The sequence below is a fragment of the Vespa crabro genome, chromosome 10 (genome assembly GCF_910589235.1).
Source record: "Vespa crabro chromosome 10, iyVesCrab1.2, whole genome shotgun sequence".
NCBI lineage: Eukaryota > Metazoa > Arthropoda > Insecta > Hymenoptera > Vespidae > Vespa > Vespa crabro.
Window position 1 is genome coordinate 1477519 of NC_060964.1, and position 22985 is coordinate 1500503.

General features: G+C 30.2%; 3 protein-coding genes across 7 annotated transcripts in view; 1 reads left to right on the forward strand and 2 right to left on the reverse strand.

The window, feature by feature from the left end:
- Positions 1 to 5416: 5416 nt before the first annotated feature.
- Positions 5417 to 12641, forward strand: LOC124427563 (facilitated trehalose transporter Tret1-like). Its single transcript, XM_046970612.1, has 6 exons — positions 5417 to 6159; positions 7794 to 7883; positions 10541 to 10888; positions 10999 to 11156; positions 11256 to 11708; positions 11808 to 12641. The coding sequence occupies exons 2-6, from the start codon at positions 7830 to 7832 to the stop codon at positions 12418 to 12420; spliced, it is 1626 nt and encodes a 541-aa protein (XP_046826568.1). The 5' UTR covers positions 5417 to 6159; positions 7794 to 7829; the 3' UTR covers positions 12421 to 12641.
- A 1436-nt stretch (positions 12642 to 14077) lies between these two features.
- Positions 14078 to 20005, reverse strand: LOC124427561 (serine/threonine-protein phosphatase 6 regulatory ankyrin repeat subunit A-like). The gene is made up of 17 exons (XM_046970605.1): positions 19911 to 20005; positions 19615 to 19824; positions 19133 to 19257; positions 18800 to 19060; positions 18526 to 18718; positions 18248 to 18437; positions 17925 to 18171; positions 17683 to 17797; positions 17305 to 17621; positions 17034 to 17226; positions 16810 to 16974; positions 16350 to 16708; positions 16097 to 16251; positions 15721 to 15999; positions 15386 to 15627; positions 15155 to 15284; positions 14078 to 15049 (listed from the first exon to the last, which is right to left on the reverse strand). The coding sequence occupies exons 2-17, from the start codon at positions 19639 to 19641 to the stop codon at positions 14937 to 14939; spliced, it is 3111 nt and encodes a 1036-aa protein (XP_046826561.1). The 5' UTR covers positions 19642 to 19824; positions 19911 to 20005; the 3' UTR covers positions 14078 to 14936.
- Positions 20006 to 20025: 20 nt separating this feature from the next.
- LOC124427562 (cGMP-dependent protein kinase, isozyme 2 forms cD4/T1/T3A/T3B) overlaps positions 20026 to 22985 on the reverse strand; it is a 50534-nt gene continuing 47574 nt past the window's right edge. For 4 of the 5 annotated variants that reach the window (XM_046970606.1, XM_046970608.1, XM_046970610.1 and 1 more), the window contains 4 exons: positions 22338 to 22784; positions 21700 to 21999; positions 21555 to 21617; positions 20026 to 21434 (listed from right to left, as the gene is read on the reverse strand). In XM_046970606.1, coding sequence (XP_046826562.1) covers positions 21269 to 21434; positions 21555 to 21617; positions 21700 to 21999; positions 22338 to 22784 — 976 coding nt within the window. In that variant the 3' untranslated portion in view covers positions 20026 to 21268. The remainder of the gene's footprint in view (positions 21435 to 21554; positions 21618 to 21699; positions 22000 to 22337; positions 22785 to 22985) is intronic. The other variant, XM_046970611.1, reaches the window with a different exon arrangement.

The following is a 22985-nucleotide window of genomic DNA, read 5'->3' on the forward strand; positions in this document are numbered from 1 at the left end:
AAGAGAGGCGGAAGGTAAACGATGAATAAAAAAGAAAGAAAGAAAAAAAGAGAGAAGGAAAAGAAGAAAGAAAGAAAGAAAGAAAGAAGAAGAAGGAGTACACATGGCTACGAGAGAGACTCAAAAGCATTAAACTGACTCCGGTGGCCGAGGTCAGTGAGACGTCCACCATCTTTCTTTCATTCGTTATGGAAAATACGAAGGAGACGGTCCTTAGCCCCGTATAACTCTGTCCTTCAATGAGAGTCGATTCCTCCTCGATTCTTAAGGTTCTTTTGCTAGACAATAAGTACCGACAACGTTGACCTTGCTCACTTCGAATTCACGTCCTTAAAAAATCATTTATCGAGGACTTCTTATGCTTTTCTTTTATTCATACCACGCTGCTCTCCGATCAATTTTACTCCAAGAAGATTATTAGAATTTGCGAATAATATTTTATTTCTTTTCTTCTCTCGATGTTAAGTAATTAATAAAATTCGTTTGATAATTTTTAACGCATCATTTGACTTTGTTAGAAATACATATTTAGAACGAACGACATTATATTACTTGTTACGTCAATGACATTAAAGTATAAATAATGGAGGAATTACATTGTTATAAGTTGTCTTTCTCTCTCTCTCTCTTTTCTTTTTTTTTTATTTTTCAATTAAGATATTTCGTGAAAATCGATCTTTTCTTTATGTATATATAAAGTTGCACATTAAATTACTTTAAACATTAATATATAGTCATTCCAAAAATATATGTTAAACTTGTCAAACTCGTTAAGAATTTTTTTTTGTAGAGTTACTGTTATCTTAATTATTATAAATTAAGAATGTTGATTGAAGAGCATTACTTTCATCTCTTTATTAATTTTTTTGAAAAATAAAATAAACGAAATAATGACGAAGTTTAACAAATTAAGATAAAATATCTATTATATGAAAATAGACGTATTACAGAAAGATCGAAGAAATACTTTGCATATTGGTATATAATTACCAATGAATAAATAGCGCCTAATTTTGAAAATTACTATTCTCATATTACTTTCACGCATCGTGTTTTTTCTTTTTTTTTCATTTTCTTTCTTATGTTTAATCGAACAAATCTCATGGAAACGCGCATATACAGGGAATGTGTCCGGTTGCATATGGGAAGTATCTGTAACAGCAGGTGTCGATTCTACATAAAAAAAATTTTTGAACAATAAAAAAAAAGGAAAAAAAAAGAAAGAGAAAGAACATAAGGATAAAAAGGTTCATATGTAAAATATATGCCCGATGTGACCTTGTTTTCAAGTTACAGATTGTTATTCACGTATGGTTTGTCCAGACCAGAATCCACTTGATTTTAACTTATAATGAATAGGGAACTGATGGGTGGAGAAGGGATCAATCGATCGATCGATCGATCTGTCGGTTGGTCGATCAGTCGTAAGGAAAAGGGAGGGGAGTAGAGTGATGAGAGAGGACGACATTTAAAGTCGGTAGTTTACAAAACTCCAATTGATAGTGTTGAAATACTTCGTCAACGTGTTGTCGATCAAGGCTGCTTTTAAATGCGGCCCGTTCGTACAACGTATTCGACAATCGCGATGATAAGAAGACCTATTCACGCTTCCATCGAAACTGATGATGATTATATCAAAGTAATTTCATTGAAATAGGATAGAGAGGATTATTTTACAATTACATTATGACATAAAACTAATTGTCATTGTAGGGGAAAAGAAAAAAAAAGACAAAAAAAAAGAAAAAGAAAATTAAAAAAGCGATCACACACGGTGGATACGTTTACGTATTTTTCTTTAAAACGAACGTTCCCCTTTATTCTTTTATTTTTTTCTATTTTTTCCCCTCCTTATTTTTTTTAATTTTTAATTTTTTTTTTTTTGTTATATTAACGCATAGAATTCAGTTCCGACGTACTTATTTATTTTCTATATGCAACCGGACAACCCGTATATATGTAATTGCATATTTATTATATTTGACTGATTTGCGACTCTGTCATTGTCCGACATTGCAGATAAAAGGAATTGAACTTTTCTCACTATCTTTCTCTCTCTCTTTTTCTCTCTCTCTCTCTCTCTCTCTCTCTTTTTGTCTTTCTCATTTCCTTCTTATCCTTTCTTTATTTCGACCTTTAACCAATCATAGCCTGAAATAAGAGTTTGCAGAGTCGTCTCGTACGCGATCGTTGTAATAAATTTTAGATAATAGATTCTCATTACTTCGGTTTTCGAAGAAAATAATTTCCATCGTTGCACTCAGTCAGCCACGAAATATTATCCGGAGCAAAGTGATTAACGTTGCTCATAAAATCACTCTCGACATTTTGCAGGACGGAAGTTGGGCAAACAAGAAACATCGTTCTCTTTTTTCTACCTCTCATTTTTTTCGATTCTACGATTTACCAAATGAATTTTTTTGCAAGAGATCAAGAGAGAGAGAGAGAGAGAGAGAGAGAGAAAAAAACAGAATAAAAGAAAGAAATAAAAAAAAGTTTAGAACGAGAAGACGAAGGGAAAGCGATGCTTCAGGAGAATGTAAGAATGATTTTAAATGACATAGTAAAGAATCAATGACTATTCTTGCAGGTCAGGGACAAGTTATATGTATCTACCAATGTAACAACTCGTTTCTGTTATTATTATCATTATTATTATTATTATTTTATTCTCTCTCTCTCTCTCTCTCTCTCTCTCTTTCTCTCTCTCTTTCTTTCTTTCTTGTTTGGTTTTTATTATATTCTATCATCGATCTTTTTTTCTGTTAAATATCAATAATGTATTCATATATGTGCATGGACCTCGAATGCATCCATGTATAAACATATATTAAGAGGCTACAATCATTAAGATCCTTTGACTATATTTTTTTCTTTTTCTTTTCTTTTCAATTATAAACTTATTAAATATGTACATATGTATGCATGCGTGAAACGTGCTCACGAACGTTCTCGTTATATTTACTTTTATTTTCGATTCGATTCCATCATAATAGATCACGATCCCAATCGTAAATAGACATATATATATATATATATATATATATATATATATGCAAAAGGATAATTTTCGTTAGCCGGCGACGAGAATGTAACTATTATACGTTCGTACGATATTTATATTTATCTTTCTATCTTTTCTACTTCCGTCTGTGACAAAGAAGACAAAGATGGAGGAGAATAAGATATCATCGATCGTAATTGGAATAAGTCATGCAAAAATATCTTTATACATACATGCATACATATAATAAATGTTGTCGTCGAACGTATCACATTGAAATGGTCGCAAATAATATCCTTTATTGTAGATAGTTAACTAACGTCATTGTTTCAAGAGAAACAAGATCGACCTGACGAACCGACTAAGTACTTATTTGTAAGTTTAAATATATCATAGATTCAGGACGAACACGTATTTACTTGCGTATTTAAACATGGTGTTCTATGTAATGTTTGAACTATCACAAATGCATCTTGTAATTGCATAAGATAATTTCGATCGGCTATGGACATAAATAAGAAAAGGAGAGTCAGGTGACAACGACATACAAAACAAACAAATGCTCGATCATCTTTGCAATGTCCGCGTTGTTGCGGTGTTTTGCAAAATAAGAAAAGGAAACAAGAAAAAAAGAAAAAAAAAAGAAAATGAAAAGAATGAATGAACGAATGAACGAATGAACGAATAAACGAAAGATATAAAGAAAGAAAGGAAAAATTAAAAAAAAAAAACATCAAAGAAAAAGAAATACAACGAGATGAAACGAAACAAAATAAAAGAAAAGGAAAAAGAAAGATAAGTACTTTACTTAGACGTGCACTTATATATTATGCATCTATATGTATATGTTTACAAGTTTTGTATGTATATACAAGTTTTGTATGTATGTACAAGTTTAATGGTAAGAGCGCACCGACTTGGACGACGTTTTCGCCTCTCGCCTTTCGCATTGGCACAGGTCAGGGATATATTCTACTTAGATATATATCTATGTATCTATAAGTATGTATATATAGTTATATATATATACATATATATATATATATATATATATATATATATACATAGGCGTATTGTTATAAATGCGACTCTCTTTAAGAGTTCGTGCCTTTACTTGCACGATATAGACAATGGCACCATTTACTGATCGCGACACGATTAATCGTCAAGTCCTCGTTACCGAATCGCTTGCGATTAACTTGACTTTATTATCGTGCATAGCCGCAAAAATTATTATTCTCCGCGACGCAAAATCAAAATAATTACGTATTACTTAATTGCAGTAGACCGATCTGTCGGCGGATAAAAATCTTGGACATCCGTGCAACGAAAAAGAAATAAAAAATACCTAGAAGAAGGAAAAATAAAAAACATTAGTTGCCGAGTAAGAGACAGATATGTATTTATATGTCTCTCTCTCTCTTTCTCCCCTCCTCAAATTTTTTAGTTTTTTGTTTTTTTTCTTTCCTTCTTTTTTTTGTAAATATCACAATGATCTATAATCATCAATAATCGATGCTATTTCTGGACACGAACGATTGTTTTCTATTTGCACGGAAATAGATCCTTCGAATGTTTGGAAACCATTTGTCATACTTCTCCTTTTCTTTGCTCTACAACAACTCTCGGGAATTTATATAATATTGTTTTACGCTGTAAACGTTCTCGAGGATATTGGTGTTATCGTAAACGAATACGTCATGAGTATTGATATAGAGTATCCGTATCGATAATTTCTGCAGTTTTGGCAATTAACATTGGTAGAAGAATGTTAGTTTTTACCAGCTTGGTTATGACATGGTTATATCATCTATAAGTATTACTTTGATATTCAGATACGCACAGATATATTATTTATAATCCTTTTCTACAGAGAATAGAGAAACGTTTTAAGATAAAAATATTGAGATAAAATGGGAATATTTATTTCAGGTTCTATCTTATTCTATCTCCTCGATGTTCGATGCTGATAAAAAATTATCACTATACATCGATGCGATAACAGTTTCTTTGATCATACCACATTATGCATAATTCGATATAATATATATATATATTATATTGAATATTGTATATGTATATATTATATATATTTACATATATACAATATATACATATATATCAATTCGAGTTTGTTTTCTTCTTTCATTTCTTTTCTTTTTCTTTTGCCTTTTCCTTTCCTCCTCCTTTTATCGATAATATCTATTTATAATACAGATCCCGTTTTTACGAGAAGATATTCACAAATGCAAATATATATATATATAAATATATATATATACATATATATATATACAATATGTATATATATATACAATATGTATATATATATAAGAGAAATATGTTGTTGCACTGTTCGAACGTCGACGGCGCGAGAGAGGCTTGTGTCGCGCACGGGCTATAAATGCGAAGGCTCCAACGAAAATCATCTCAGTCGCTGTTTGAGAGCGAAAAAGTGCCGGTTAAGTTCGATTCAAAACTGCTTCGTATTTTCTAACACGTGTTTGTCACGCCTGCGATTCATCAATTATTAATCAACTATATATATATAGCAATATCTCTTTTCATTTTTATTGTTTCGCGTTCTATTGCCATTGAAAAGAAAAGATAAGAAAGAGAAAAGAAATAAAAAATAAAGAAGAATAATAAATAAAAGAAAAAATAAGTTTGAATTTATAGCTTCGGAATGCTCGGATGTATATATATATGTATATGTATATGTATATGTACATATATCGAATGTTTAATTGATACATGCAGTCAATAAAAGAAACTCAAAAGATCTGAATAGATCTCTTTTATCATTGTCATGTCACTTTATTACAATCGATTGTAATACCTTTCGATCGTTAGACACATCATCACTAAGCATTAAAGCTTCTTGTACGATCGAAGAAATAGTGCAATAATATTTATTCGCCAGAGAGGTGCATCGAAAGAATTTTTTTATCTTTTTCTTTCCTTTCTTCCTTTCTTTTTTTTATTTTTTTAAGTTTTCTTTCTTTTTATAATTTCGTTGAATTTCGTGCCGTCACCGTTACATGTAAAAACAGTGTGAAATGTGTTTTACTCGCCGTTCAAGAAATTATTACTTTCCATTATTATCGCCCCTGTCATTCCGAATCAACGGAGAGGAACATCTTTGATCGGCTAAGGTAAAATTCTAATAACAATAAGATAACACTAACGATATCTATTACTTTTTACTTTTTCTTTTTCTCTTTTTGTTTCCTTTTTATTTCTTCCTGTTGCCTTTACATTTTCAAAATAAATTTCTATTAAAAGAGAAACGATGCTTTCCTTTTTGTTCTTTTCTTTTCTTTTTTTTTTTTTAATCGTTTCATTTCTTCCTATCATCAAAAGGAAACGTATTTTGACATTTGAAAAATCGGCTGATAGCCAATTTTTATTTCAATCGGTCAAAATAGTTCACGAAATTAATGCAGAACGTGAACAAGTAAGTAAATTAGCGAATATGTAAATACTTCTTGTTATAAAATGTTCTTAATATATGTATACCAGAATGGCTTAGCGTATTGGCATTTTTCTGGAAAAACAGGAACGAAGGGAAATGTAGAATTACATTGGCACAAGGTTGCGCCGTTGTAATTTTTACGATCGTGAGTTCGATCACTATCGCAATTCTCTATTGCGACGAGAATTTCTGATTCGAGGAGAGTGAATTTCGCGATAGTTGTATTCTTGTTGTTTCACGATTTCAAGACGTTTGATAATAACAATTGAGAAATAAATTGAGAAATGGGGATGAGATGGAGACCAGAGAGTGGAGAATCAATGTTGAACTATTTTCTTTTTCTTTTAAGTTTCTTCTTTTTCGTTTCTTTTTATTTTCGACAAATTAAAGAGAAAAGATATGTATCACGCGATAGCAATCAAATAAATATGTGAAAATATTTTTCTTTCGTTTGTTTCTTCTTCTTCTGTTCCTCCTTATTCTTCTTTTTATTCTTTTTATTTTATCATTCGTGTGACTTATGAAAAATTATTCGCAATTGTCAGTGAACTTAAAAGTGAGATACGTGCACTAGCATCGTACTAGAATCTTCTTCGTTCGGATCTACGGAAACTCTATAATTGTCTCATAGCATGCCACACTGGTAATTTGCAATATTTTCCCGGTGCTCTTTATTATAATCGGACGTTGATAATCATCTATCGATACATTATCCGTTTTAATTATGTACGATAATTTAGGTTCATTTCATCAAATTTTGTGATTTCTAACATTATCATTCAAATTTATCAAAGAGAGATTTATCTTCTCTCTTTCTCTCTCTCTCTCTCTCTCTCTCTCTCTCTCTCTATCTATCTATCTATCTATCTATCTATCTTATATTACAAAAAAAAAAGAATAAATAAAGGATATTCTTTTTCAAATGAAAAAGATCGGTGTTCGTCAAATGCGGAGAGATTAATAAAAAAAAAAAGATTACATAAAAAGATTTAGAGCAACGCCCAGTTACATCTAATGAGACGTGATTGGTCTGACTATTTAATAACATTATTCAGCTTTGTATAATGGAAGAAGAGAAAAAAACGAGAAAAAAAAAGTGAAAAATAAAACTAAAAAAAGAATATCAAAAGAAGAAAAAAATTACAATAACAACAGCAACATCATCTTGTCGAACGGAGCACTGGGTTATTAATAAAATTTCGAAAGGAAATTTTTTTCTCTCTTTTTTCTTTTTTTTTTTAATTTAAATATCAACAAACTTATTTCTTAATTTAAATAGCAATCGTAACCTTGCAAATCTCTTTTGCATTTCAGCAAATATTTTGCGCTCGACAAGTTTTGGGCGTAACGATGATTCAACCGAAGATCTGGTGGAAGCTTATTTACTCAGAAGACAAGAAAGGTGTAAGGATCTTAATTATATAATGTAATCGATTCTTTTTATTCTTTTTTTTTCTATTTCTCATCATCATCATCATCATCATCATCATCATCATCCACAAAGTACTTAAGTTCGTTTATAATCGAATGATCGTTCAAATGATCGTTCGATAAGCGTTATGCGAGAAACATAAAATGATAATTCCATTATCTGCAAGTAATATTACGTAAAATGAAAGAGGTTGAAAAATATGTATTGTACGATATTAATTCTTTCTAAGATCGTCGTTCCTATTTTTTTTCATCTAATGTCCTTTTTTATTTATTACGATAGTATCGATGGAATTCGAAAAATTCAAAATTATTTGTCTTCAGACGATCTTTATACGGAAATGAAAGCACGCGTGCCGAGAATTCTTTGACGTGTTTGATTTAATGTGCCATTATGATAATTAGATACATTGTGTTATATCTTCCGAAGATTATATATATATATATATATATATATATATATATATATATATATATAATATACAATATAATATATACGTATGTCTATTATAAATATTATATTGTAGATTATATATATATATATATATATATATATATATACATATATCTATATATAATATACAATATATATATATATATATAATACATATATATATGTATATATATATATGTATATATATATATGTATATATATGTACATAGATTACACGAACGAGGAAGTCATTACAAGATGGACATTTCTAAGTTAAAAGAAAAAGATTATTATCGTTAATAGAGAAAAAAAATAAAAGAGAAAGAAATACCACGTTTGCTGTTGCATTCGTTGTTACACAATAAGATAACAAAGGAAAGCAAAGGATCGCGATCTAGTCGTATAATCGTTGCGAGAGCAGCGCACGGATGTCCATTCACTTGTTCTTTTTCGCGAAAGAGATTCGATGACAACGATGACAACGACGACGACAACGACGACGACAACGACGATGACGATGATGAAGGAAAGATGCTTTCGCAAATACGTTTTTAAAATTTATGAAGACGATTGATTTGACCTTCTCTAATCGTTGAATCATTTCAATTCTTCTGTATATTGCTAGATTTTTATCTAAATTTTTTTTTTTAATGGATACTCCAGTATCCCTCATATTTCAACTTTTTCTCTATCTCTCACTCTCTCTCTCTCTCTCTCTCTCTCTCTCTCTCTCTCTCTCTTTCTATCATTGTGACGACATCAAATTCCTGATAACCATGAAAAAAAAAATAAAAAAATAAAAAAACGAAAAGAAAGAAGAAAAAGAAAAAAGAAGAAGTAGAGAAAAAGGAAAGAATTAGGAATCGATTAAAAATCTATTCGTGTATGTGCTTACATATTTAGTTACAATTCTTTTTTTCTTTTTTTTGTATTTGTTTGCTGGTCGCATCAAAATGTAAAAAAGCAAGCGGTAATAATAAAAATGAGGAAATAGCAATAGACGAGTTTTATTATTTCGGAACACGTTCACGGAAGTTCTATCGAATTTCCGAACACGTGCGATTCGCTTAGATGTGATATCTTAATTGTTTGAGGATTACGGAAGTAGCTTGGAACATTTTTTATGATCGAGAAACGTAATGTAAAGTAGGAATGATTTTGTCTTTGTCCATTATGTATGTGTTTTCTTCTCTTTCTTTTTTTTTTTTTTGATTTCAAACGCACACATAATTAGTGCAAGAGAAAGATTATTATTATCGATTGAAAGAAAGTTGATCGAATTCCTCATGAGATTTAATTTGGTACCTCTCTTAGTCCGACTCCTATCCGTTGAACCAATCAGATTAGAAAATAGTGCTTATTCAAAGAGCTTTTTCAAAACTGATAGAGTTCATTGGGTCATTAGAGTACGCAAGCCTCCTCACCCGGCAAAAGAAAAATGATGCCTTCGACAAGGTGGAGGTACCAGCGAGGAGGATTCCTTTCTAAGAAGTGTGTCCTTTGTTCTCACGTATCGCGATGAAATAGATTATTCTAGATTGTTCTCTCATAATCGTAATATAAGATATATCTGAGTAAAAAGAAAAAGGAAAAACAAAAGACAACGTTGAAATATTACGATATATTATTTTCAATCGTTTATTATATCGAAATTAATGTAAAGCTGAATAAAAAAGAGAAAAGAATGATATTTATTAATGAAATTATATTATAATATTATAATATTATATATTAATTATATTATTATATTATAATATTATATATTAATAATATTGTATTTAATTGTATTATAATATTGTCTCTCTCTTTTTTCCATAACGAAATAGTAATAATTATCAACGTTGTTTTATTAAAATTCGACGTACATTAATTAAAACTATACTTATTAAATTTAAATTCGATTATATCGAAATTGAAACAGAGAAAATACAAAAATACGAAATTGAAACAGACGAAATAGAAAAAAATAACTATTCATTATTTGTCATATTAAACGCATTCGTTTACATAAAACAGTCTAAGATGAATGACAATTTATTTTCATTATTTTCAATATTTAATATTTCATAAATATCAATCGAATTATACTTATCAAATTTTCTATTATCGAACATACTCGGTTGTAATTTTGTACCTGTCTTTTTTCTTTTTTTTTGTTTATTTTTTCGTATAAATAAATTTCCACGAGTTATTACAGATTCTCGCTGGCTTGGCCGCACACTCGGGACAGATATCAGTGGGATTGTCTCAAGGTTTCAGTGCAATTCTAATACCGAAGTTGTTGGAATCAAAGTTTGCTGATCAATCAGAAACATCTTGGATCGCGTCGCTTGGTGCTGTCTCGAATCCAGTTGGTGCATTAGTTGCGGGTTTCTGTTCCGAATGTTTTGGAAGGAGATCGGCTATAGCATTGGCAACTTTACCGCATGCAACAGGATGGCTTTTAATAGCGTTCGCCAAAAATGTCCCGATGTTGTACGTTGGAAGATTCATCAGTGGAATCGGTACGGGCATGGCAAATGCACTGTATTTATATGTCAGCGAGGTAAATAAATAAAAAAAAAAGAAAAAAAAAAGAGAAAAATAAAAAAAAAATAATCGATTATTATTTCCTATGCAATGATCATTTTTGTCAACTTTATACGATTTTATCAGACAGCAGCTCAACATCAAAGAGCATGGTTAGCGAATTGTGGACCTATCTTGACCTCGTTAGGAGTGTTAATGGTGTACACGTTAGGTTCCTTGACAACATGGCAAAAGTCTGCCGCAATCAGTATAGGTCCAGCAATATTATCTCTGGCATTGTCGAGGTAAGGGTTTTTTAATTTTTTTTCCTTTTGTTTTTTTAACATCCATTGATATTGTACAATAAGAAGCAAATTTGTAAAGAGATAAGATTTATTTCATAGGATGTTACGTGAGACACCAGCCTGGCTAACAGCCAGAGGACGAATGGAAGAAGCAAAGGAATCTTTGTTGTGGCTTCGTGGTCCAGGTTTAAGCACAGACAACGAATTTCAAGAACTCTGTAATGCCAACGCAAAAAGGATGGAAGAAAGAGAGAGCCTTTTTAAAGCTTTCTACATGCCGAATGTTTGGAAACCATTCATTATACTTCTCTTATTTTTTGCTCTACAACAACTTTCGGGAATTTATATAATGTTGTTTTACGCTGTAAATGTTCTCGAAGATATTGGTGTTAGCGTAAACGAATACGCCGCGAGTGTTGGTATTGGTGTTATCAGACTATTTGCATCGATAATCGGTGCAATTTTAGCTAATAATATTGGTAGAAAAGCATTAGCTTTTACCAGCGGTTTTGGTATGGCTATATCAGCTATGAGCATTGCCTTGGCCTTTAGGTACACATAGATACATTATTTATATTTTTTTTTTTTCTACAGAAAATAGAGAAATGTTAAAATGAAAATATTGAAATATAATGGAAATATTTATTTCAGGTTCCAATTGCCATCTTGGGTATCTTTGATCTGTATGGGATGTCATGTTGCGTTATCTATGATCGGCTTTCTGACGTTACCTTGGGTTATGACCTCAGAATTATATCCCCTTAGGTTTAGGGGACTCTTAGGTGGTATTACTACCAGTATAGCACAGATCTTAACCTTCGTTGCTATTAAGTTATATCCCGAGGTAAGTTTAAACGCCGGCATAGAGAACACAATGTGGATTTTCACTACGGCAGGTTTATTGGGAGCACTCTTTTCCGTTACCCTATTACCGGAGACCCGAGGTCAAAGCTTGGACGACATTGAGAACAAGTTTACGAATAATACGAAGGCCATTCCGAAGATCAATTCAAATATCAATGGTTCGAGAGGACTTTCGAGTATTTTCGTTCATACGCAACCTAAGAATATTATACTTCAAAGATTTACATCTATATCAGAGGAAAAGGATTCTAATCATACTGGTAATCGTTACACTTACGATAACTTTTGTTTCGACATGGATTATGATAACGTTGCTAGAGAATCTAAAGACGACGAAAGTGAGAAAAAGGATCATCATGTGACGACTAACGCCATTGCATTGGATCACGTTTATATTTGAATAATCATCAATTAAAAAAAAACCAAATATAATTACGGATACAAGCTTGGAATGAAAGAAGCTCATTAATGTAAAGATTACTACTGCCAAGAATAGAAATTTTCTAAAATATTTTGTATATAAGAGATATATGTGTAAGTACAGTGAACACATACACGCGCGCATACGCGCACACATTGCTGTAAATATTTTTACACCTTAAAACGATAATGTTTGTATTATTTGTTGTTGTTTGTTTATGTTACGTAAGTACATTAGATTTTATGAAAATTTATAAGATTGTTGTTTCTCTGTATATATTTATGTATAATAATAGTAATAGATAAAGTAAGATAAGATTATGATTCGCGGTCCAATATGTTAGATGTCTTTTCTTTCTTTTTTAAGAAAAGACTTTCTTATTTTCGATTAATTATATTATATTATTAAATAAAATCAAATTATAATTATACTATAATTAACACTGATATATATATATATAATATCGGTATTATTATAGTATAATTAACGATGTACATAATTACGGAAATACAATAACGGAATTTATATTGTACAAAAGTAACAAGTATTAGAGACTATCTTATAATAAATACAAAGTATGTTATATTGAAAGAAACGATAAAAATGATCTTGTTCTCTTTTCTTTTCCTCGTTTAATTATTTACAGATCATTTAAAAGACGGTGTTTAAGAAATCGAATATTTTCTTTGTCGTAAACTCATTCACTTATTCATTTTTGTTTTTTTATTTATCAGAATCAATAATTACAATATATGTAATTTTCTAGTTAAGCGACCACGCCATTTAATTATATACAATATAAATACGTAAATCAAATAAAATTCTTATATGACATCGTTATACACTACTTACATTTCTAATATTACTTTTTAAATGCACATTATAAAAAGAAGTATAAGTACGAGTGACAATAATGATAAGAAGAGCTAATTGATATTCTATTTAATTACTTTGTTTAATACACTATCGATAAAAGGTATTCTATGTGTTGATTAAAATCAGTGCCAAAAAAAAGAACAAACTGATACCAATAGAGGTACTATTGGAAGCATCTTTTCAATTCCTTAAATATAAACATGCATTTGTCATTCCTAACTATTACATTTTAAGGTCCAATATTCATTATTAGGCAGTTTAAGCTTCACTATAAATGACTAAGAAAATAGCTGAATATTTACTCCTATATTATATTGTCCTATTATATATGTACATAGTAATCTGCATTGATGAGATAGTCCCATTAATATGAATGGACAAACATTTACAATAGGACCGAATGCGTTATAAAAAATTGCCTTTGAGATTCCGTCGATATATATCATAGTGAGTGTTTTGTTCATTAATTTTAGTAACAAACATTTTTTATGAGATTCTAAAAAAAAAATAAATTTATTATTGTTTCAAAAAGTTTTTCTTAAAGGCACAGCAAATATACCATTGAAATTATTAGAACGATTCTTAGTACATATTTCTCATTTATTTTGGGATACTCTAGATAAATAAATTATATATTAGAAATATTTTTAATGATATAATAAAAATAAATTTGATTTATCTACTTGTAGAATCCTACATTCTGGCTGTATTCTACGACCATGAGGTTCACTTCTGTTTTCTTTAAATAAAAAATAAAAAAAAAGTTGTTTATTTTATCTATTTTAGTAAATATAGGCAATAATACATATCCGAAATAATTATTATTTTACAATTTTTGACAAATTTTATTCTTTTTTCTTTTTTTTCGTTTACCTTTTTTTTGTTTTTGATGCATCATCAATATTTCCTTGATCTCAACAACACTGCCTTTGTTATGTCACTTGTAAATATACACGTTTGATAAGATATATATATATAGAGTAATTATCATTTTTTTTTTACTTGATAATCGATAATAATTTTATCTAAAAATTAGGAAAATATAATAACTACTTTAAAAAATATTTTCTTATTAGCCACATCTGGCACATGATTAGCTTAATCTTAAACTAGCCGTTTCAAAATTCTTGAACTATTCAAACCATTTGACAATATAATTGCTTGGTTTTGCTCGTATAAAATGTTGTTTCGTAGGATATTTTAGAATTATTGTTTGTACAACGCATATAAATTAATTCCTATTAATGTTTGTTGTTTTTCTCATTAACAAAAATTTTATCATTCAAATTTTAAGACATAATCATTGGTGTTTCTTTCGAAAAATTAAAGAGTATTTGTTTTTATCAATAGTTACCATTATTAACTATGTGTAAAATGAGTAGATTCAATGTTTCAATAGGGTAAATGCGGGTATTGTCATGATCATTATTTGTTTGAGACTAACTATCACATCGGTATTGCCTACTTTCAACAACTGGGGCGGGGTGAGGGAATTATTATGCAAAAATTGAAAAAAGCCAACAGCTTGCCCAAAGTAGTCTGGCAGTTTCAATGTCACCATGAATAGAACCAGCATTTATATCTTGATACGCTTGATGGTCTAAGCGTGTTACCTGCTGTCAGTAGAATTCTGAATCTGAACTGTGTTGTGAATCCCCACTTCTTCCATTCAAATAAACTTCTGACGTTTGTTGTATAGACGGTGAATGTTGAGTTGTTTCCCAATGTTGACCTAAACACACACACACACACACACAAAAGAAACAAAAAGAAAAGAAAAAAGTAAATTTGTTATATTTTGTTGATATGAAACTTCTTTTTAGATTTGTAAATTTACCATGAGCAGCAAGTATAGTAGCCAAACAACGAGCTACCGCTGGACTTGGAGCACATGCAAGTGCTGGAGTAAGACCCTCAGCATCTATAGCGATAACACTTGCTCCTAATTCAAGCAATTTTCGTGTTACCTATAACAGAATAAACCAATGTCTTTATCTTTGTTTACATTATAATAATAAAAATCTATATTACAACGAAATCATTAATTTCAATAAACCTATATCCTTACCCTTACAAGACCATTTCTTGCTGCCAAGTGCAAGGGTGTTCTCTGTTGTTTGTTAGTCATATTAATTACTGCTACACGTTGTTGTTGCAATTGTTGAGCATTTTCTAAGCAACTAATTGAAGCAATCCAATCTAAAAGAAGTAAAGCAGCAGCGGAATGGCGTCTTTGACAAGCTAAGTGCAACGCTGTATTCTTATTGGCATCAACGGCACGAACATTCGCTTTCCACTCGAGTAACAGTTCTATTATTACAATAAGTTTTATTACCACAAATAATTGTTAAACAACTTTCTTTTGCTTTTTTTCTTTCTTTCAATTATTTTACAAACAATTACCGATTGCATTGCATTGTCCATTAACAGCAGCGCATAGAAGGGGTGTCCGACCGTAATGATCTAAATCCTCGAGCCCGGCCAACTCAGGTCCAACAGAACTTAAAATGAGTCGTGCACATTCAACCGACCCCGCGCTAGTAGCGACGTGTAAAGGAAGTCGACCAGCTTGAGCATCTCTTAGAGCTGCAACTGTCTGTCCACCAAATTTATTTATTAACAAATCCAAGCAATGCGCTGAATTTTGATAAGCAGCACAATGAACAGCAGAGAAAGGATTACCTAAAAGTATAAAAACAATGTCCACATATATGAATATATATGTATATATATGTCATGTTATCAATAATTTATTGTTTCAAAGAAATATAATGCATACCCTCTAAAGAATCAATAACATTTTGTTCTAAGAGATATTCTACACAATTAGAATTTCCATTGTAACAAGCCCAATGAAGTACTATGCAACCTTGATCGTCTTTTAACGTCGCTGCCATTGGATCAGCGTTAATTAATGCAGCTAAAGCTTTCAATCTATCAATATAGATTATAATAAGCAAAAAAGAAAAAAAGAAGGAAGAAAAATACATGTTAGATATCTTAATTTTAATCAAAAGCTTACATATTTTTACCTTCCACATGCAGCAGCTAAATGCAATGGTGTTTTTCCATTTGTATCCTGTATAGCAACACGAGCCCCATGTGATAACAATAAATCTACTAATTCATGATCTCTCGCATTGACTACTGCCCGAAATAATGGTGTATGTTTATTCATATCGGGTAAATTGCAATCTGCATTGTATTTCAAAAGTAAACTTGCACATTCTGTTCTACTATTAGCTACAGCTAATGTTAAAGCTGTGCGACGTTTTGCATCGTAACGATTTATTACATTTATATCTTCTGTTCTTTCCAATAAAAGTTGTAAACATTTAATATGACCTGTAGCTGCTGCACAGTGTACTGGCGTACGTTTAGTAATAGAATCCTTCGAATAAAATAAATCGACGTTGCGCACAAGTTATATAAGAGAAGTGTAATCTAAAAGATATCATTCAAATATCTATATAATAAATTATTATGACTTACTTCAACTGAAACCGAAGCACCACAATTTAATAACATCTGAACACATTTTTCATGACCTTTATAAGATGCTAAATCTAATGGTGTTTTACCACTACCTTCTTTGATATTAGTATTTGGAAATAAAGGTAATAATAACCTCAATATTTCGCTATGACCATGATATGCCTATATGAAAAATGATTTTGTATTCTTTGAAATTTAATGAAGTATTTTTTTTATCTTACCGCAAGATGTAATGGTGTGAGTAATGGTAATTGTGATTCCTTTTTGGCAGTAATTGAACCTGGTAGTGTAGCTTGTAACAATGATTCTAATGCTGATTGATTACCAGCAGATACTGCATAATGTATAGCTGTAAATCCACGTCTATCACCTACTTGCGGATCTGCTCTATGCTTTAATAAGTATTGTACGCACCTATAGAATGAAAATAATACATAAAACAGAACTGAATATATTAATATTTCTCAATGATAAATAAAACAAACTACTAACTGTGCACAAGAATTTGCCGAACAATTTGTTGCTGCTGCAGCTAAATGAAGAGGAGTAGCACCATTCACATCTTGGGCATTAGAATCACTACCAAATCCAACCAAAGTAAAAACACAATAGTAGTGACCTTGACCAGCTGCTAAATGTAAAGCTAACTTATTTTCGTTATCGGTTAATCTAAAATTAGCTCCACTAGATAACAATAAGTCCAGACAAACTACAGAACCCTTTAATGCTGCCAAATGCAGCGGTGTTCTACCTCCTAAATCCTTTGAGTCTATAAGTTGACTATCAACTTGCAATAATTTTCTGCATACCTGTTATGAAGATAGGGTAAAGTATAATTTAATTATATTGTCTAATTAAATAAAGACTCACTTCTATGTGACCCGCTAAACAACTGAGATGTAGAGGAGTACGTTGAGTTGTGTTACGGGCTGCAGGTGATGCTCCATATTCAAGTAATGTTGTGGTTAAGCACTCGTGACCAAACCTTTGTTTATAATTTAATTTAATTGAAAGTTAAATATTAGTAAGTACAATTACTAATAAAATTCTAAGTATAATTATTAATAAAACATTAATTTAAAAAAGTTTTAAAGAAAAATCTCTTCTCATACCAAGCAGCAATGTGTAAGGCAGTATTTCCATTTTTGTCATTTATATCAGGTATAGCACCTGCATCTAGTAAACTTTTTGAACGAGTAAATCTTCCATGAATCGCAGTCATGTGTAATGGTGTGCGTCCATCTGCAGACTGAACATTTATTCTTAATCCTGCATGAAGTAACATTTCTAAGCAGTGAACACCATGTGTACTAGCAGCAGCAATATGAAGTGGTGTTTGACCTTGGTAATTTATAGTTTCTAAATTAACAAAATAGTATAAATTAATAACGTGGTATACGAGCAAAACAAGCACGAACGTAATATAATTACATACCAATATTAACACCATTGGCAATGAGCTCTGAAACTGCATCTACATGTCCATTCAAACAAGCAATATGCAAAGGTGTATTGCCATATACATTTTTGGATTCTATATCTGCACCACCTTTAATTAAAGCATGCATGCATTCAACGTTCCCAGATGCAGCAGCTGCGTGTAATGGAGTATATAAATCGCGATCCTTAACACATGAAAAGAAAAATAATGTAATTCTAATAAAAATATTCAAATACTTTAAAATAATGAAATGTAATTGAATTATTCGTTACTTTAACATCTACATCAGCTCCCTTTTCAATTAGTAATTTGACAATTTTATCATAACCCATATATGCTGCAAAATGCAAAGCTCTTCTGTCTTTTTTATCAGCTGCATTTACTACGCAACAAGCTTGAGTTAAACATTCTACCATTTCTAAATGACCATTATAAGCAGCATGATGTAGGCTTGTTCTTCCACCCCTACAAACGAATACATAAGTATTAAATAAATTATTTTTACAAATGTACAATTAGTTGAAAAATTTTAGGAGCAATACAAACCTGTCTGTTACATTTATATTTAACACATAAGGAATCATAAGTTCTACGCATTCTACAGCATTATTTGCAGCTGCAACATGTAAAGGTGTTTGCCAACTTCGATCTCTATTGTTTACATCTGCTTTATACCTTAACAATACATTTACTACAGAAGGTTTGCTTGAACAGCAAGCTCTGTGTAATGGTGTTAACCATTTTTTATCCTTAATATTGACTGATGCGCCATTTAATAATAAAGTTTCTATAATATTTTCATCTCCACTATAAAAATATTTACAAATTATATTTTGGAAAGAATCAATTAATAGAAGAACTATTGGAAATAATACATACGTATACGCTGCTGCATGCAAAAGAGAACGTTGTTCATGATCTAGCCAATTAATATCCTCTTGTCTTGATAATAATGCACGAACCTCTTCTACATCTCCATGAAATATTGCTTGCAATAAAGGAGGCTATAAATAAAGAAATTATATCCGTGATTTATATATCTATCCATGATAGCATTTTATTAAATGAAATGTAATTAAATCAAAATTTTACTAAAAATTCGTTCACGTTGAGAGGTTAATTGGAAGAATATAAGAATTAAAAGTAAACAGCTGAGACGAATAAAACTTAATATTAAAATATCAGAACAGATGTAAATATCTACCATTTAATTTTATAATAAATAAAGTTAAAAACTTGAAAGAAATATATATTTAATATATGACATATAAACCTAACCTATAAAGAATCCATGTAATATTAAAAGACATCAAAACGAATTGTAATAAATTGTGTTAAATTAAACGAAAAATAGAATTTACCCCGTCACGTAAATCATACACGTTCATGTTTAATCCTTTTTGAGTTTATACCGATACTAGAACGCTTATAAAATCATAGTCGCTGCATCGTAGACAAATGACATTATCTTGTGAGTCATACTAACGTCCATGCATACTTAAATATTATACATGTATGCTTTGAATATAATATGCAGTGTCTCGTCAATTTTTTTTTTTTTTTATCGTTTTCTGAAATAAATAAAAATTTATATGAAGAATATTTTATCGATTTTTTATCGGCTTAATTAAATATATTTTCTTATATTATCTCTTACCTTTATAAATACTTCAAATGGTATAAATCGATATATTTATAATAAACGTCCTCTAACAGAAAGGTATCACCGTTTGAAATGTATTTTTAAATTAGAAAAACCAATAACAAATATATATTTGATATCTGTTTCTTCTTATATTTATTCCTCTAATTTATAACATGTTTGTAAGAAATTTATGTTACTTGCTGAGTAATTATCTGTATAAATAATCATAAGAGACATCACAGGCAGTGAAAGGATGAGGAATACTCCTCTTGTACTACTTTCTTAGATATTATTTTTCTTTTTCTTTTTTTTTTTTTTTATAACACTTACAGTATTTTCAACGACTTTCTTCGTATGACGTATCATACAAAAAACATGCAAATTTATTTTCTATAATTTAAAGGATGAGCTTTTAAACAATATGAAGACAAAGAATAAACTATATATATTCTTTTTTCTTTTTAACAATCAACAAACTTCTGAACTTTTGTACATAAATTTTAAGTAAAATCGATAAATACTTGATTATTAAATAATTTCGATATCTTCAAAAATTTTATGGTTTTATCGATAAAATTCAAGAAAAATAATATTAATAATTGAGTGAACTTAATACCATACATATATAAATGAACTTGAAGGAATTTCATTGCGCAAAACAAAGAAACTTTGAATAATAGAATATTGTCTATTTAAAATCCGATTGAAAATCAACAGCACAATGTATTCTTTTATAATCATGTTGTTATTGTTATACTAATTTTAAATTCTATAAGATGGTATGTACATACAACTTGTACGGTCAGATGAATTTACATTGATAATTATTTTGTTATCTAGGTGCGCGTTATTACATTGCAATGCGTATGAGCTTACTATTTATAAATATTTTTTTTTTGCTTTTTTTACTTTTTTCTTTTTGATAAAATTTGTTTACAAATCGATCATGAAAAATTTTTAGTCCTTTTTTTTCTTTATTAGGTTTTTTTTTTTCTTTTTTATATATAAAATCTTTAAAGAATTCATTATTATGAATTTGATTGAATCTGAAATTGAACTAAATTAAAATCATAAAAATTAAAGTCTAATGTAATTCGTTAAGAATCATTTGTCCGTGGAAATTAAATGAAAATTAATGAGGAATAAATGCAGATGTTATCGATTTCCTCATTTAATTGTGCTAACTGTAAAACAATCATAGACGATTCTCGTCGTAATCCACGCACGTCAAACGATTCCTATAATACATTCCAGATTATCGTTATAAATCCCGTTAATATGGCTTAATGTATTATGAAATATTCACGTATCAACAATTTCAACATATTTTTTTTTGTTTTCTTTCTTTTTATTCGTGTTATAACGTTAAATTAAAAATCAGCGTCCCATCCGGAGAGATCATCGGGAGGCACTGGATCATTGTCTGGTGGGTACTCGTCGAAATTTGAAGTATCAATAGGAGCACGTATACGAGGTCTTATTGGTGGATCTAGTGTACGTAGTCGTAGGCCTTCCCAATTGAAGCCGTCGAACCATCTAAAAAATAATAAAATGAACGAGATATAAAATTGGAATAAACATTTTTAACGGAACGAAACGTTTAATAATACAACGATATTTTCAAAATTTTCAATCAAATGATCATTAATTAATTACTTGTGCTTTTGAATTTCGCTAATGCCTCCTTTCTGATGGCCAAGTCGTTCTGCCGGATTGTCTCTGCGAAGTATGAAAAAAATATTTCAATTGATCGTCAATCAATACGAATTGATATGCAACGAACATGATTATCGACGATTACCTGCAAAGTTTTTTAATCAAGACAGAAGCGTTACGTGTTATTATCTTCGGAAAGTCTATGGTATCGATGCCTTTTAAAATAATGTTATATGTTTTCATTGGATCAGAACCGGTGAATGGCGGCGCTCCAGTGAGAAGTTCAAATATAAGGACACCGAGGGACCAATAGTCGGCGCTTATGTCGTGGCCTCTATTGAGAATAACTTCCGGTGCGACATATTCCGGCGTACCACAGAATGTCCATGTCTTTTTTCCATGATCCAATCTCTTGGCAAATCCAAAGTCCACGACTTTGACGTATCTTTAAAGGGGAAAAAAAAAGAATTATTATGTTACAATTATTATATTAAAATTTTTCTTTCTAATGATAATTAAATAGAGTCATACGAAGATACAATGTATATAACGTAAAATTTAAGTGAAAGTACTTTGACGATAATTTATTATTATAGATCTCCCGCGGATATACTTTATTTTATATTCATCATGTCTATAAATCATGACACCTTTGCCATTTGACTTTCACTGGACGATGTGAGATACTTAAGAGAAGAGAGAGCAATCTATGACCGATAAACATATGGCACATATATATATATATATATATATATATATATATATATATATATATATCCTTACCCTTCGTTGTCCAATAGAAGATTTTCCGGCTTAAGATCACGATAAATGATATTTCGTGAATGTAAATAATCGAAAGCTTCGACGACGCAAGCAGTATAAAATCGTGTAGTGGGATCATCAAAGTGTCCTCTATCTCTGAGAACAGTCCATAGTTCTCCTCCTAGGCATACTTCCATTAACATATACAAATATTTGTCGTCTTTAAATGTTTTGTATAACTTGACAATAAAGTCACAATTAGTTTCATTCATGATACGTTTTTCCGACATTATATGTTGTTGCTGTCTCGTTTCGACTATCTGTGCTTTTTTCATCTGTTTTAATGAAAATGCTTGAGAACTATCATCACCAATTTGAACTAATTCGACACGGCCAAAGCCACCAACGCCGAGGGTAGCAATCCGTCGTAGATGGTGCAATTGAACGTGTCGGAATTCCTCGTCCAATCTAAATAATTGCATATAAATTAAATATTATATGTATAAATATATATATATATATATATATATATATATATATATATATAATTGATATATTATCTACGTTATTATCGTCATAAAAATTAACTTTTAATGGATTGTTTAGTTTCGAGTTTAAAAATATATTTGACACTTACTACTATTCATCGTACGTTTTATTTTTGTATCC

Bases quoted from the DNA above. Each gene is read 5' to 3' on its own strand.
- LOC124427563 (XM_046970612.1), top strand. From the start codon at position 7,830: ATGATTCAACCGAAGATCTGGTGGAAGCTTATTTACTCAGAAGACAAG. The intron at 10,889-10,998 runs GTAAATAAATAA...CGATTTTATCAG, and splicing joins TGTATTTATATGTCAGCGAG to ACAGCAGCTCAACATCAAAG. The intron at 11,709-11,807 runs GTACACATAGAT...TATTTATTTCAG, and splicing joins AGCATTGCCTTGGCCTTTAG to GTTCCAATTGCCATCTTGGG.
- LOC124427561 (XM_046970605.1), bottom strand. From the start codon at position 19,641: ATGAACGTGTATGATTTACGTGACGGG. The intron at 19,061-19,132 runs GTATGTATTATT...ATATTTTTATAG, and splicing joins TTGCATGCAGCAGCGTATAC to TGGAGATGAAAATATTATAG. The intron at 17,798-17,924 runs GTATGAGAAGAG...TTATAAACAAAG, and splicing joins GCCTTACACATTGCTGCTTG to GTTTGGTCACGAGTGCTTAA.